The sequence below is a fragment of the Tachypleus tridentatus genome, chromosome 1, assembly GCF_004210375.1.
Source record: "Tachypleus tridentatus isolate NWPU-2018 chromosome 1, ASM421037v1, whole genome shotgun sequence".
In the NCBI taxonomy this organism is placed as follows: Eukaryota; Metazoa; Arthropoda; class Merostomata; order Xiphosura; family Limulidae; genus Tachypleus; species Tachypleus tridentatus.
In genome coordinates this window covers 21,871,002-21,887,416 of record NC_134825.1, presented here as the reverse complement: position 1 = coordinate 21,887,416, position 16,415 = coordinate 21,871,002, and the positions used below count along the sequence as shown (strand labels likewise).

At 30.8% G+C, this 16,415-nt stretch overlaps 1 protein-coding gene across 5 annotated transcripts in view; it reads left to right on the top strand.

The window, feature by feature from the left end:
- Positions 1-15,503, top strand: part of LOC143244331 (uncharacterized) — a 35,226-nt gene extending 19,723 nt beyond the window's left edge. For 2 of the 5 annotated variants that reach the window (XM_076488800.1, XM_076488809.1), the window contains exons 3-9: positions 1,052-1,200; positions 4,461-4,640; positions 7,129-7,243; positions 8,054-8,240; positions 10,839-10,993; positions 11,399-11,469; positions 13,965-15,500. In XM_076488800.1, the coding sequence (XP_076344915.1) occupies positions 1,052-1,200; positions 4,461-4,640; positions 7,129-7,243; positions 8,054-8,240; positions 10,839-10,993; positions 11,399-11,469; positions 13,965-14,607 (1,500 nt within the window). In that variant the 3' untranslated portion in view covers positions 14,608-15,500. Of the gene's footprint in view, positions 1-1,035; positions 1,201-4,460; positions 4,641-7,128; positions 7,244-8,053; positions 8,241-10,838; positions 10,994-11,398; positions 11,470-13,964 lie in introns of all 5 variants that reach the window. The other 3 variants (XM_076488827.1, XM_076488819.1, XM_076488838.1) reach the window with 3 other exon arrangements.
- The last annotated feature ends 912 nt before the right edge of the window (positions 15,504-16,415 follow it).

The window sequence follows — 16,415 nt, the reverse complement described above, 5'->3', positions numbered from 1 at the left end:
TTGGCTATTTTCCTTTTCTTTTTCTGGTTCTTATGGACCTCTTCCAAGATTTTCTCATCAGTTAATTGTCTCTGTTCCAAACTGGGACTTCATTCTGGCATTTTTGCTTTAGAAATATTCTGCATATTTTATCATAGGGATAATAAATTTATTTTATACATGTCCCACTACTTTCTCCTGAAGACTTGGACTGCTCAGGACAGTGACTGAGTGTTTTCTCAAATCACTTTCCCTTCTATCTCTTCTTTAAAGATCATTCCAACTCTACTCTCAACTGTGTCCTTTAAGGCTTTTTAATGTTATCATACTCTTACTGCTCCAATTTGTGGCATTATCACAGTTTTTTCTTGCAGTGGGATCCCTCTTCTTCTCAGGATTTATTATCTTCCACTTTGACTGGCCATATTTATCAACTCATCCAGGTTGTTTTTTTATTCTGTGGAAGAGGACAACTGCTATCTTTATTGTATCACCTTCCATCAGGTTTCTCACCAAGAGTGATCACACATTTATACTTCAATTATGGTATATTATTAATCCAAGGTTGACTTGTAGTAGATGTTTGAAATGTTTTATTCGTGTAAATCATTTTCCAATAATTTACAGAAGTTGGAACTTATTATTATAAATATGAAAAGAGTGAAAAGAGATTAATTAATACTTCTAACAATAATATTCTTATTTTGTGTAAATATGTATTTTTACTTTTCTTGTATTTAAAATACTAAATAGACTGTATATTGAGCAAACCTGTGCAATATTTTTTCTGTGGATTTTCTGTTGCTTTTGAATTAAGTGTAACGAAAAGTTAATGTTAATATTCTTAATCAAGCTAATTTCTTCAGTATCAAGTGTTGAAGGTTCAAGCTTGTAGATGATTCTAATTTGGTTCAATATTTGCCTATTACCTTGATACATATGTTCAGAATTCTTCAGGTTGGTTTGATGGTAAAATGAGATATTTTGTTCAGTTGTTATGACATGATGTTTTATATCTATTCTGTTTGTGATATTACTTCTAACTCTGTATGATAGTGTTATTTGTCTCCAGAAAGATTTATCCAAGTGTGAATCTTTGGAAGAGGTTAAATTCCTAGAAGTAAAGATTAATGCTGACAACAATCTTCTATCTAGAGGAGCTAAATGGTTACCTGGACTTTGTTCATTAAATTTATCTGGAAGCCGTCTCTTAAGCTTAAGGTAAAGTCTTGACCTTTTTGTGAATTATTTTTTCGTACAGGCTTTGCATTTTACTTTTTGTAATTATTTTATCTTCATATGAAGTTTTAAGGCCTTATAATTTAAGTATAAAATGATAACAGAATAATTAAGTCTCATCTGAGAAACTTAAATCCCAAGTGATAATCCAAGGATAAACTTAGCACACAATCACCTGACCTGTGCTATAAATGGACAATTGAGAATCTAGTGTATGAAAGGATAGGTGTATGAACTTCTGGAGATGGGAAGACAAGCATATAAACAGGAGTTTATTTATGTAAAAAAACAACAACACAAGAATAAGATAGGTGTTTGCTGACCACCTACTAGTTGTAGAACTATTATTTTGTGTAAGAGAGAAATGGTGTTTGGTGAAAAGTAAACAAACAAGACTATTTAATAAAATTAAAATATACTTTACTATGAAAGTAAATCAGGAACATCTATCTGTTTAACTGAATGATTAAAAGAATGGCACATGTTATCAGGTGGTCACAAAAATGGATACAAAAAGTGAATATGAGTTTTGTTATTCTTGTTGCAAACTGCATAGAAACAAATATGTTTGAAAATGCCAAAAACTGCATTTGCAAATAATGCATCTTGCTTACCATTAAAAAGATTGAATCAGAATAATTTAGAAGTACGTATCTGCTTCATGTGACAATTATAGAACAGTCTTCCGTAATAATTTAGGACATAATACAACCCTCTCATAAAACAGTGAATAGCTGATGTCACCTGATCCTACTAGAGAAAGTAACACCAAGGACTGTGAATATAAAATACATTTTACAGAAGATTGAGATATGTGATATGTGGGTACAAAATCCCTGAGACAAAACCATCAAGGAGTACTAAAATATTTAGAAAATTGTATTATTGTTATGGATCATGATTTTATTACCTTGATTGGTTTGATTTCTTTTGAATTTTGCACAAAGCTACATGAAGACTTTCTCTGCTAACCGTCTCTAAATTAGTGTTATAAGAATAGAAGTGAGGCAGATAGTCATCACCACTCACTGCCACTTTTTGGGCTACTTTTTATCAATGAGCAGCGGGATTGACTGTAATATTATAATACCCTGACAGCTGAATAGGTGAACATATTTAGTGATATGGGGATTAAAACCTGTGACTCTCAAATTGTGAGTCTTGCACCCTAACCACCTGAATATGCGAGGCCATCCTGATGGGAACTTGAACCTGGGAACCCTAAGTAGTCTTCTGAAAGTGATATGTCTTACTTCCTGGTAAACAATGAACTTTAAGCTCTTAGGCAGTAATTTCAAGGAACACCTTGTCCTTGCAACCATTCTTCTATACCTGTGTTGATCCAGCTGAGTAGTTTGATTCACCAACATATAATCACATGTGTATATTCATTTTATGTAAAAACTAAATAATCTTAGTTATCATTTATCATTGTACTCATCATAATAAACTGTATGTTTTAACTAGCTGATATGTTCATTCAAAGCAAAAAGAAAACATGGAGGCCCCAGGGAGTGACATACAGTAGGGGCTCAATATGAACACCCTGTGTGTCATTCTTTTAGGTGTTTTAAGGATGTTTTGGAGGTTTTGTAGAGATCTGTATGATAGTATGAGGAACACACAAGGTTCCCTCTGGGGGTGACATAATATGGTCAGATCTGCTCCTATTGACCCATCCTCTAACCCACTGTGGCAGCTCCTGGGGCTGGCTCAAAATGTGAATGTCAAGTTTAGTTAAAGTCCATCAAAAACTCTAGGCATGAAAAAAAGACATTTCTGTTTTGTACACACACGCAAACACATGAAGCTCACATGACATTATATGTCATTTCTTGTATTGTGTTTGTAGTCACTTGCTACAGCTAATGTATTTTTTCTCTTAAAGACTTAAACATACTGTGTTTATTTAAACTGTAGTTTATTATAAAGAGATTATGCCTGGAATATGTTTAAATATTTATTTGCACCATTCTCTGTAATCTGGAGTTTAATGTGTTATTTCCAGTATTTGAGTATTTGATTTTTACATTGTAGTTACACATTTTTTGTTGGTTTTTAGAATACAACTATCTTTAGTTTAAGATTTTTTACATATATTACACTCTGTTATAATTTTTGGACACATTATTTTATGTAAACTTATACTTTCACAACTTACATTTTTATTTTGAAATTTAATACTTATAATCCATTTAACTGTTATTAAAGATTCTTTTATTTCATATATATATCTGTTAAACTGTGCAGCTGCATGCTGCATTTTATTCTTATTTTTTATATTTAAAATATTCACTCTTTGGCCTTTCTTTAATTTCTAGCTTTATATTTGACATTTTGGTGGCCTGGCATGGCCAAGCATGTTAAGGCATGTGACTCGTATCTGAGGGTTGCGGGTTCGCATCCCGGTCGTGCCAAACATGCTCACCTTTCAGCTGTGGGGGCGTTATAATGTGACGGTCAATCCCACTATTCGTTGGTAAAAGAGTAGCCCAAGATTTGGTGGTGGGTGGTGGTGACTAGCTGCCTTCCCTCTAGTCTTACACTGCTAAATTAGGGACGGCTAGCACAGATAGCCCTCGAGTAGCTTTGTGTGAAATTCCAAAAACAAACAACCAAACAGACATTTTGGTTTAAAACATAATTGTGAATTTGCAAGTTCTGTTTTAGTTTTTTATTTTTGTTAGTTTTTTTTATCATTTACATTACTTTGCTTTAAATTTTCATTTCACATTTGATACTAGCTCTGTTTTTTTTCAATTTTATACTTTGTGATAAAAATCATGTAAAATCTAAATCCTTTCCTACTGTGTTATTCTTAATTTGTCCATTTTACAATCAGAATTAGAAGCATTTAAAAAAGCCTTTCAGATCTAACTTTTTTTTTTGTTTTCCACAAATTGCTGTCCAAATGGCCATTTGTTCAGTTCCAAAACTCACAAGTTGGGCTGGAAACTGTTATTTTTAAATGTAAAAACTTCAGTAGTTTGCAACCCATTGAAATGTAGCATTCATTTTAAGTTCAAAAAGTATCTACGTGTGATCTTCATGAAAGAAACATTAAACATTAAAAAATATATGTATTCATATATTTGTCAATTTGTAATTCTTTTATGAATATGAAAAGTAATAAAATTTTAAAGTTAGCAAAACGTTAGTTTTATTTTTTCTCAGTTGTAAGAACAGAGGGTCCTTTTTGTCCATAAAAATAATATACACTTTTTTTCCCCATTTTAATTTAGGATAATTGGGACAAGTCTTCCAAATCTGTCTGTTTTACGGGTATCTCGATGTGGTCTCTCAAGCTTTGATGGTATTGGAAATTTTGCCTCTCTTAATGAACTTCATGCATCCCACAACAAATTAACAGATACTTCACCATGTGTTTTATTGGAGAAATTAACAACATTAGATGTTAAAAGGTAAAGTGCACATGTGTAAGTTTTTTATATAAATATCCACATATTTTGAAAATTATAAGAAAAGAAAAGTGAAAGGCTAGGAAAGAATAATTGAAAAACATTACTTGAAAAATTATGGACTAATGACAAGTCTGAGGCACGAGTTTTCCTTCCTTTTAGTTGTCTCTTCAGCTCATCTCTTAATTTGTCCACAAGTTCTTTTTGTTGGACATCTTCTAGCATCATCATCTCCTTCATCAGGCCTTTTTCTTCTAATAGTTTGAAATGATTAAGCTATCATTTCCTCAGAGATTCCATCGATTTATTCTGCCTTACCTGTCTTCATATTTTAGATTACTGCAACAGTTTCATTTTTAAGAATAGTAGGACCCTCGTCTTCTTTGTCCGCACTTTCCTCTTCTTCTATTTCAAGTTTTTCTAGCTTTTGTTCCTTATTGCAAGGCCTGTAAATGTACTCCTTCTACTTTTCTTTGACTTTCTAATACAATCCCTTACCTCTTCTCACATATTAGTTTTTTACCAGTTTTATGCTGTCCTCAATATGTGCAAATATTTTTACTCTCTCTAGCCTTGAGGCTCCCACCTAAACTCACATGTTTCCATGTGCTATTTCTGTGCTGTAGCAAGAAAATGAGCATATGAAAAACCTTACAGCAGTAGGAGTATGACATCTCCTCCTAGCACAGTTCACTCTGTTCAATCATTACTTCTCAATTTGGAATTTTTGTGTAACAACATGTCTTTGTGTCACTTATAAGCTTTTCAGGTATAGGCATTTTTTAATGGAAGTATGTATAAAAACATTACCTTTTATGGAAGTATTGTTGGATTTTTACTTTCCAACATTTTCTACACCTGTATATTTTGTGGCCTTTTAATTACATTATTATTATTTCACATTAATAATATAATATAATAATTACACATTATTATTTCATAAATATCAGTAATCTTCACTTTATCTAGCATGAGACAACTAGACATTGTTCACCCTACTAATGGAATAATTATTAATACTAATATTCTCATTTTTATATGTGTATTATTATGCACACACTGTTTCAACCAGTAAATTTTCCAGCCATCATTGTTTGTTACATCAGACAACTAGAAAGCTTTTTGTGGAATTACTAGGATTCAAACCCCCCAAACTTATGTTCCTGAATTCAGCACTCTAACCACTTAGCTATCAGGAAGGCACTTTTTGGGATGTTTTGGAAGTACCTCTATTATTTTATCTGAAGTGTTTATTTCTAAACTTGGCTTACTAATAGAATTAATAGTCAATTAGTTTTTCCTTCTCCTGTAAGTGAATTCCAATCATCCATAATGACCATGTAGCTACTTCAATTTTCTGTGCCAATCATCTCTTCCATCTGTTCTTAGACTGCATATATCTCCTCTTCATCATATTCAGGTGTTTTCAAGTAGGTCTGAATGATCATTATATCCACTGATTAGGTTTTCAGTTTGACAATTAACAATACATCACTTCTTTAAACATATCTTGATAACAACACTCTTTGCTGTCTTTTCAACAAGCAACACTCCTTCTCATCTCTTACTCTTCTGTCCTGAACCACAGATAATATACTTCAGTATTGATGAATCCTCTTTCATTCATCCACTGCACATTCAGAGTCCTGATATGTTTAGCTAGGCATGCAGCAACACCTTCTTGGTGTTTGCTAAATTCTACAACCTTAAAGTTCTCTAATGTTCTTTTTTTCTTTCATTTCCTTTCTTTTTGTTCTTGTAAGCATTTCATATGTTGACAATCTACAAAGTCTTACGTCTTCCTCTGCTTCCCCGTACGTAAGTTACGAGGCTTCATTTATGTGCCTTACTATGGAAAAGTGGTTTCACTTTGTCCTCCTAAATGGATGCAGTTTAATCCCATACCCAGAATGAACTTACTTGAAGTGTATATTATTTATAGCAGATTGGCTGACTAATAGACTTTTGGTACTGCATGTGCTTTTGAAAGTTCTGTTTATATACTTCTGTGTTAAATGTATAATGTGGTCTATTTGTTGGCTCTTAAGCATAAAGATACACAATTGGTCATCTGTGCTGTGCCCATCTTAGGTATCAAAATTTGCTTTTTAGAATTATAAGGTTTCAGACTTTCAGACTTAAGATGTTAACCATACTTATTTCTCTCTATATTTTAATATCTTGTTTTGAAATGTTTATTTTTAGCAATTTCTTTATTCAAGGTGAAAATATATAATAATTCGAATCTATTTAAAATTGGGGCAATTTTTGTTTCATCCTATAAAGTAGTTGTGTATTTCAAAATAAAACATTAAACTAAATTTCTCTCATATTTTGTTTCCATGTATTAACTTGTTAAATTACATAAAAAATTTTAAAAATTATTATAACTTTTAAATAAAATTGTTATTTATTTAATGATTTAGAAGATTCTGAATACAAGTAATCTATTAAAATGTTTTGAAGTTGATATTTCATTTTATATTTACAGAAATTGGATAAGCTGTTTGAAAAACATTGAGGTGCTGTCATTATGTCCAGATTTGGCTTTTATAACACTAGAAGGTAATCCGATTTGGCAAGCTTTTATAAAATCAGAAAATGAGGTTAGTACGCTATAATCATTATTATATGAATATTAACCGTTTATTTAATATTTTGTCTTTTTTATATATTGAAATTGTTTTCATAGTTCAAAATTTTGTTTTTGCTAAAATCATCATTTTGCAAAATTTTATGTTTATATTTGTATTTTATATTTATTATTATCACCAAAATGAATATATTATATTTTGTTCCTGTTGTAATATTAAAAGTGAATTGGTATTTATACATTTTGTTTTTTAGATATGAACTGCATTAAACTGCACAAAAAAGGTTAAATAATACGTTATTTACATAATTATAATAAGCTTTAGTCCATTTGCTAACAGTATATCTACAATCACTTATTGGTGCTACTATAGCATGCAGTCTACAAAGATATTTACACTGTAACATGTGGTATACACAGATGCTACCGTCATCGTCATTTTAATGATTCACCAAAACATAATTTCTTGCTAAATGATTTATATCTACCCACATTTTTTGTCCACCAAATTATAATAATTTAATAACCCATGTTTTCCAAATGTTATAATTGAGCTAGTTTTGATTGTTGGTACTTTCATTCTGATTATATTTGCCACCACAACATTATGTAATGTTATTTTATACTTTATTAGTTTAAAAAGCATTATTTGCAATAACTGATACCAGTTGCAAATAATGGAAAGCTTAAACAGTTGTGATCATAGTATCTGTGTAGATTGCACACTATATTAGCACCCACTTATTTTGGTTAACAATAACAAATATAAATTTATTATTCAGAGTTTGAGAATATAGTGGTGATTCTTGTTACTGTTTTCTAGGAGAAAACATTTGCATCAGATGATTATAGAAAAGCAGTTAAAACTGCTATCCCACAGCTCCAGATGTTAGATGGATTCTCATTTTCCACTGAATCTGATGTCTTTACTAATTCTTCCAATGAAATGAAAAGAAATCAGCTGGTTGTTGATAAATATCATGTGGATGTCTCATCTAGCGATGAAAGTGGTATGTGATTTATTTTGTTATTGTGATGCTGCATTTTTGTATTTTTGGATATTAAGAATCTGTTAAATCAACTTTATTTGACAACTTCTTAATAGGTCCAGCATGGCCAGGTGGGTTTAGGCATTTATCTCATAATCTGATGGTCGTGAGTTCGAATCCACAACGCATCAAACATGCTTGCTTTTTCAGCCGTGGGGGTGTTATAATGTGATGGTCAATTCCACTATTTGTTGGTAAAAGAGTAGCCCAAAAGTTGGCGGTGGGTGATGATGACTAGTTGTCTTCCCTCTAGTCTTACATTGCTAAATTAGGGACGACTAGCGCAGATAGCTCTCAAGTAGCTTTGCATGAAATTGAAAAAACAAACAAACAACTTCTTAGAGATTTAGTGTTGTTTTTTTTTAAAATGATTTCCAAAGTAAACATATTAACAAAACATTCTCTAGATAATTATGAGATAAAAATGGTACTAAAAACAGAACACTCAGCAGGACACTTATTTTAAAATGACCTAAATATGTATAAAACTCTTTGTAGTGTTGATTCATGACATTATATACAAAGTGTTAATTAATGACTATTATTCATTGGTTGTTTACTAGTGAAACATATAGACATGAGAGGATCACTGACTAAATACTTAGTAGTTACATACTTTATGTAAATGTAAGTACTGTACATGCAGATAATTTAAATAAACTTTTCCATCTCAACCAATCTCCACCTATATTTTCCAGGGTCATTTTGTGCAGTTTATTCATCTGGGGTCATTTTTAATTTTTTTTTCATATAAGTACTAAATTTAGCAAATAGTTGTTTTTGTGTGCTAGGGAACATTTACTAGCATATAACAAACACTGTGCTATGTCCTTGCCAATTAATATTTGCACATATTTGAAAGAGATTTTATTATAAGCTTCTGGGTTAGATATGTATGTAATGATGGTAGAAAGGTTATGAATCATTTAATGTCCAGGTTAACGTGTCATCCGTTGCCATATGAGGGTATGTAGTTTTGATACAGTAACATGTGATTTTAAGCAAAGGAGTGTTTTACATTTTAATATTACCTTTACTGTATACCATTATTATATTAAACACCTCAATATCCAAGACTTGAGGGTTCAATACCAAGTCTAAGAAAATATGGGCTGAAACCAAGACCTTGTAATAAATTACACAAGAATAATAAAAACCATGTGTATCAAACAAACTTTGTCAACACTTTGACTGCAAGTAGTTTATATGTTAACTCCACAGTCTTTGTTTTTATGTTTCTTCCTATGGAAAAAAACAACAACAACTAATGAACAAATGAAAAAGGTTAACAAATAAATCTTAAAGCTGTTTTAGAGTCAGTACATTCTGTATGCTTTTTGGAGCCAAACACGATCACTAACATTTGGTGTAAATATGTGTCCCAGATGAGGTTTTTACAACCTTGTAGTAAACATACAAGTAATGCAATGTACAGTGGCAGTTTTTAAATAGCTCATGTTATAACCAAGAATTGGTGTACAAACATGATGATAGCAGTGTAAACAAAAACAATGGAGGTGGTATAAACATCACTACAAGGGTGTAGTACAAGGTGCCTTGTATGAACTACTGTGTAATTAATATTCAGCACTCAATAATCTGTGGTAGGTGACTGGTCTAATGCAATTAAAACTTTTTTTTTTAATTTAGCTGGTGTTGTTTTTAAAACCTTTTGAGACTGAGGCCTGGAACACTACTGTATACATATGAAAAAATTTTGAATTATAATTTCGCTTCTGTTAAAATGAATATTCTTTGTTCTTGTTTGAACATATTGCAGAAATGCTCACTTTTGTGAGAAGCAGTCTGTTTGAAAGCATATATGAATACATACAGTCCTCAGTACATAGTGGGGACTGGCATGGCGTTTGACTCGTTATCTGAGGATCACAGGTTTGAATCCTGGTCGCACCAAAACATGCTCGCCCTTTCAACCGTGGGGGCATTATAATGTGATGGTCAATCCCACTGTTCATTGGTAAAAGAGTAGCCCAAGAGTTGGCGGTGGATGGTGATAACTAGCTGCCTTCCCACTAGTCTTACACTGCTAAATTAGGGACAGCTAGTGCAGATAGCCCTCGATTAGCTTTGGGCAAAATTCAAAACAAACAAACAGTACATACTGAATGTATTTAAGTATTTAAGCACACATTGTTAGCAAGTGATTAATTTTTATATTCAACTGACTATTTTAGTTAGTACTTGAAGAGCAGAAAATTAAGTAGGGGTATTGGCAGGTCTCAGTGAGAGGGCTAAAATATTCAGGGACAAATTTTATTAGAGAGAAAAAAAGAGGTAATGGCTTTGATTTTAAGAAGTGGGGATATGTCATACCACTTTGTATCCCCTCATTTTGAACACTGATTTTAGTATCTAAATATACATATATAAAGCACAATAAAACTATAATTTCTAAAGGAACAGCAATACAAAAATTTGAGTTAAGAAACTATTTCTGTACTAATGTAAGTAAAGCAGTGAATCTGCTAATTATAATAAATAAGTTACCCTACTGTGTGGTTACAAGATAACTATTGCTTTAATCACCTGATGCAACAGATGATCCTGAAACTGACTCTTCAAGCAACTTGACATCTGCACCTGAAATAATATGTGGTCATCCTGGTAGAAAGCTTCCAAAACGACATCAAAGAGCTCTGATCTGCAATAGCACACCTATTGTGTCAGAATGTGAAGTGTATTCACAGAAACTGGTTAGTTATTTCACATTTGCTAAATTTAAAAAATTGTATCCAGGAGATATGTTATGTTCCTCTAGAAGATAAACGTAAATGAATTCCAACCTGAGTACATTTACTTTTGAATAAAAGAAGGTGTAAACCAAGTTTTTTTATTTAAGATTGTGTTTTTATTATATTTATTTGTGTGTAACAGCAATTCTTGTGGGTAACCACTTAGTGGTGGATCTGATATACTTCTTTGAGTGTTTCTGATATAATGTTCTCTACTGTTAAATATCTCATTTGTTTTTAACTGAATATTCTTTACAGCAAATTTATTTTAATTAACTAAAAGCATTGATTATAATGGAATATATATATATATATATATATATATATATATATGTGTAATGTTTCTAATGTTAATATTTTTTTCAGAGAAAGGACAATATTTCTTGCTTGAAAAAAGGAACTACAGAACAGAATGTTACTCATATATATCATAATAGGTGAACCCATATTTCTTATGTTAAGCATAATTATAACCAGTAAGATACATTTATGTCTTGCAGTGTTCATTTAAACATAAGTTGAGTGTGTTATATTAAAACTATTTTGGAACCTTACCACAACATTATAATATACATCACCACATCTATTCATGCTTTATCTGATGGCTGAGTATATTGAAAGTAGCCTGCAACACGTTTTGTTGTAAAAGGCCTAATTATAAAATTGTCATGTCAAAAACACACCACTCTTCCTTGCAAACTTTCCATATACATCTAATGTACAAGCACAGCAGCTTTTCAGTACCCACTTCAACAGTCTGATTAAATAAATCCATAGGCATTGCATCTGGCATTTTCACCAGCATGTCTTCGTATGGAATAGCATGAATACCCACCTCATTATTCATCTGTTTGAGGTATGCAGTGATTGAACTGATATATCATAGTAGAAACTTGTATACACTTGACTTATGTTGCCATTTATTATGTTTCTTTCTGTTTTTTGAGTCATGTATATTCTCACCTGTTACGAGATTCCAAACTTGATATTGCTGATGTCCTGAGTTATTCAATGTTTCATTGTTTTCCAATGTTATCCTCACCTTAGAAATTTTGAAATCCTAATCTAAATACATCTTTATGGTCTGATTTTATTAATATTTTGTGCCAGAAAGGATTATTACATACCCCTTCCCAAAAGTTATAAATTTTCATTGATATCACAGTACCTGTGAAATTCCAAATAAAATGAAAATGTTATTTTGATATATGCCACCACCATAACATTATTTTAACTGTAATTGTCATGTGATTTGCATGTTTACAATCATTTTCTTATAATGCACTCAATCCTTTCTATACAAATATAATACAATTCAGTGAAAGGTAGAATATAAACATAAGAAAAGGATCATTCTAAAACTACTGAATTGCTAAAATATACTGAGTGAAAATATCAAATCAGAATAGTAATGGAAAGTAATAAAATAAAACTAGTATTTTGATTTCATGTTTTTATTTCCATTTAAACGTGGTTTCAGTGATTAATTTTGTTTGATATGTTACCGACTTATAGAAATTATTGTAACATATTCTTCCAGTTGAAAGTTTTTCTGATATTTACCATAACAAGTAGGTATTGTCTGTGAGAAACACATTTTATTTCAGAATTCATAACTTGTGAGTGAGCCAGATTTTAAATTAATTCTATAAATGTGTTGTTACAGTAAGCCATTTAAAACAGCTATATATATACTTGTATGTATCTTCCTCAAGAAGATGATAATTTGTTAATAGTTGCCTATGCTTGTTATCAAGACTGTACAAATCTTGGAAGACAAAAATCAGTAACTTTAGCTATCACTTTTGAATATTGTGAAGTGGTCATGGTATTACTATTAATATTGAGAATACATAATACAAGACATTTATTCATTTTTTTACATTGGTCAACATGCTCTGTAGTAAGGGAGTTATTAATTAAGTAAGAGCACATGTGAGAATCTGTGATCATTACTTGAGTTACCTATATGAAATAGAAGAAAACTTAAACATAATCACATCAGTTAACAATTTTATTTGAATGCTGTACTCCTATTGACTCCACAAGACTGAAATTGAATGAATACATAATTCTAGATTATTTAATGTGCAGGTTATGAAAGGTAATTTCTGTCTTCTTAATACAAAGTGAATAAAATTAAGGTTGGCTAGAAGAAACACGATGGGGTTCTATGGTTTATCATGTTGGCCAGAGATGGAGCCTTATGATTATAACACTAATCAGCTCTTTTAATTTATTTACACAAATCATATTGGAACAAGATGTGATACAGGCATGTTAATATAATCTATCTCTGGTTTGTATTGAATATGATACTGTGTTTTACATTGGATTTTAGTTTCTTTTTTATCTCTTCATTTACTTAACTAAGAGTTTCTCTAAGAGATCAACAGCATATTTGTAAATCATGTATTTAATATTATAAATAACATGACATTTAGCTTTTGACATTAATTGAAGATTTGTATATTCTCTACATCATAAAAACATGTACGAGGTGGAGTGCCAATATTTTGCAAGTAAAATGCTCCAAAATCACACGTGAATTGTTGATTACTTTGAAAACTTTTATATTAAAAAAAAGGAACAATTTATTTCAATTTGTAGAAGATCTAATATTCCAATTGTTACATGCAGGTATTGTAAAACTGAAACAGTTGATTGGTATCTTTAGAAACTGTTGCTCTGTTAACCTAAATGATCTTGTCTTTTATTAGTTTTCTACAAAGAAGTTATCATTTTTTAAAATTACCTTCCTTATGTCAAAAACATCTATCCCATGGTTAGTTACTAATTCTCTCTCTCTCCACACATACATATACTCAGTTCTGTCTTGGAATATATGCATTCCTGGTAAACTTATGTAATTTTTGATGTGTTTTGTTTGATGGGAGTTTCCAATGTATAACATTTATTTTCTTTTTCAAAGGAAACAGGAATTCTTGTCACGCTGCCAACAAGAAGAAAATGAAAGTGAACATAATTCCACAGTGGATAATCATAACTCTTTTAGTGGCTCTTCATATGATGGTGATGTTTCTTCTTCCTTTGAAACCTCTTTGTCTCTTCAGGACTTTGATTTTCCACATATTACAAATTATGATATTCAGCTTCCAGCTCACAGATTTATTACTTCTTACTCTTCCGTTCAGCTGCCATCTCCTTCTGAAAGTGAGGATATTCTTCCACATGTTAGGAATAAGTTGAAATCCATGGTCAGACAGCAGTTCCGTTTACCTCCCAGAAACTTACAAGTACATGTACCTCGAATTGCAGCTTTCAATGAATTTAGTGTTTCTTCATGCCATGAAACCAGTGATTTAAGTCAGCCTGTTACTACCGATGAATCATTTCTTTGGCAGCATAATGACAGGAATGACATATCATTGTCTTCTGTATGTCAAGCAGACAATTCTGGAAAAGGAAAACAAGCAAACACTGAAATACTACAGCCAGAACCAAACTACTTTACATTAGAAGATGGTGTAACCACTTGGAAACGATTCCAAGATATTGGTCTCAAGCTACATTCAGATGTTTCTGTGAAAGAAGTGAAGAGTCCCATGTTGTAGCTTTATTTTAATGTATTCTAGCACACAATACTTAATTCTGTAATGAAATGGGATTGTGAGTTTAAGTGATATTTATTTTCCAGGTAACTACTTCAGGTCCTAACATTATACATGGATGGTTCTACGTAATGTTTCATGTCACGTTTCTTATGGAGCAGCTATTCTCATTTGATAAATATATTTTTGATAAATAAAATAGTCTCTCAAGACCTGTGTTTAAACTTATTGTAGAATTAGATACATGCCATATGTTCCCAAGTGTTAGAATGTATACACTTGCTCACACTAAAGTTCTCTTGAATAAATGTCCTAGTGACGACATCTTGTATATAATTTTTAGTATTCACAACTAAATCAATAGCATTTTATTCAACTCTATTTCCATTTTGTGTAACAGTGTAATTGGGATGAATTTCATTATAATTGTTTTATCTTCTGTTTAGTTGAGTGCTACCTATATAAATTTATGATTAAACTTTCCTTATATAAGATGTTGTAAAAATGAAACAGTTGATTGGTATCTTTAGAAATTGTTGTTCTGTTAACTTAAATTATTTTATCTTTTAACAGTTTTGCATAAAGAAATTATCATTTTCTTAACTTACTTTATTTTGGTGGATTTACTATTCAAGATAATACTTAATCAATAAAATACTGGTAAACTTATATCTGTTTTTATTTTCACCTAAATAGCATTACTTTGAAACTATTACTCTACAGATTTATTAGTCATTTAGCTTTACTTAAAAGTATGTCTTAATACTTCTTAAAACACATTACTGTGTAATTAACATGTGCTTTAGAACTATTTTTTCTTATATTTAAATTTATTCCAGTCTTGTAAATTACATGTGATTTTGTTTCTTCAAAGTTTGATTATAATTTTCTTATATTTATCACTATTTTCATTTAAGTCCTTTTAATTTTCCTTGTTTGTCTTGGTTAAAGTATACGTTTGTTGTCTTATTCTTGAATCTGTTTTCTGTTGTAATAAAAGATTAGTTTACAACCAAAATTATTATCCCTCTCTGTTTGAAGTAATTTTAATTTCAACATGCATATTTTTAATAGTTATTTTTGTTATAGAAAATATATATTTTTCATTTGGCCTCATGATTTGCTATTTTCATTCATGTCTACAGCAGCACCCAATGTGTGGATTATAGTTTTGTACTCACAATGTTACATATCATACCATTAACCTTAATATTCTTTTTTTTTATCTTAGTATGACATTAAATCAATGTTCATGTTTTTACGTCATAAGTTTCTATGTATGAAATTATTATATCATGATTTAGACAACTGTATCAATATAACTCAAAACAACTGTGATAATAGACCAGAGATTGGATTCTTATAAAATAATGAAATTGCCTCAAAATTATTTGTGGCCAAAGTACAAATTTTAAAAAATGTATGGCAGTTTTTTGATATTTTCAATCAAACATTTTGTTTAATTTTTCCCTTGTTCAAAACTTGGAAAGTTTTTGTATTAAAAAAAAATGAAAGAAAATGTCACCATACAATTTTTCCACTTAATTCATTCAAATTTTATATTTAATGAAATAGAAATGTCCAGATCAATCAAAGTGCTTATATCTACTGTTTGTTCTTGACTCATATGTTGCTGATGCTCAAACTATTGATGCAACTATATGTGGTACTCATATTTTAATATTATGCAGAAAATATTCACACCTTGATACAACTACATAACATGAATGTTGAGGGCAGAAGATTTATAACCCTGCTTCACAAACTGGGCACAAAATCCCAAATATTATCCTTTTGGGAAAATGTATGTA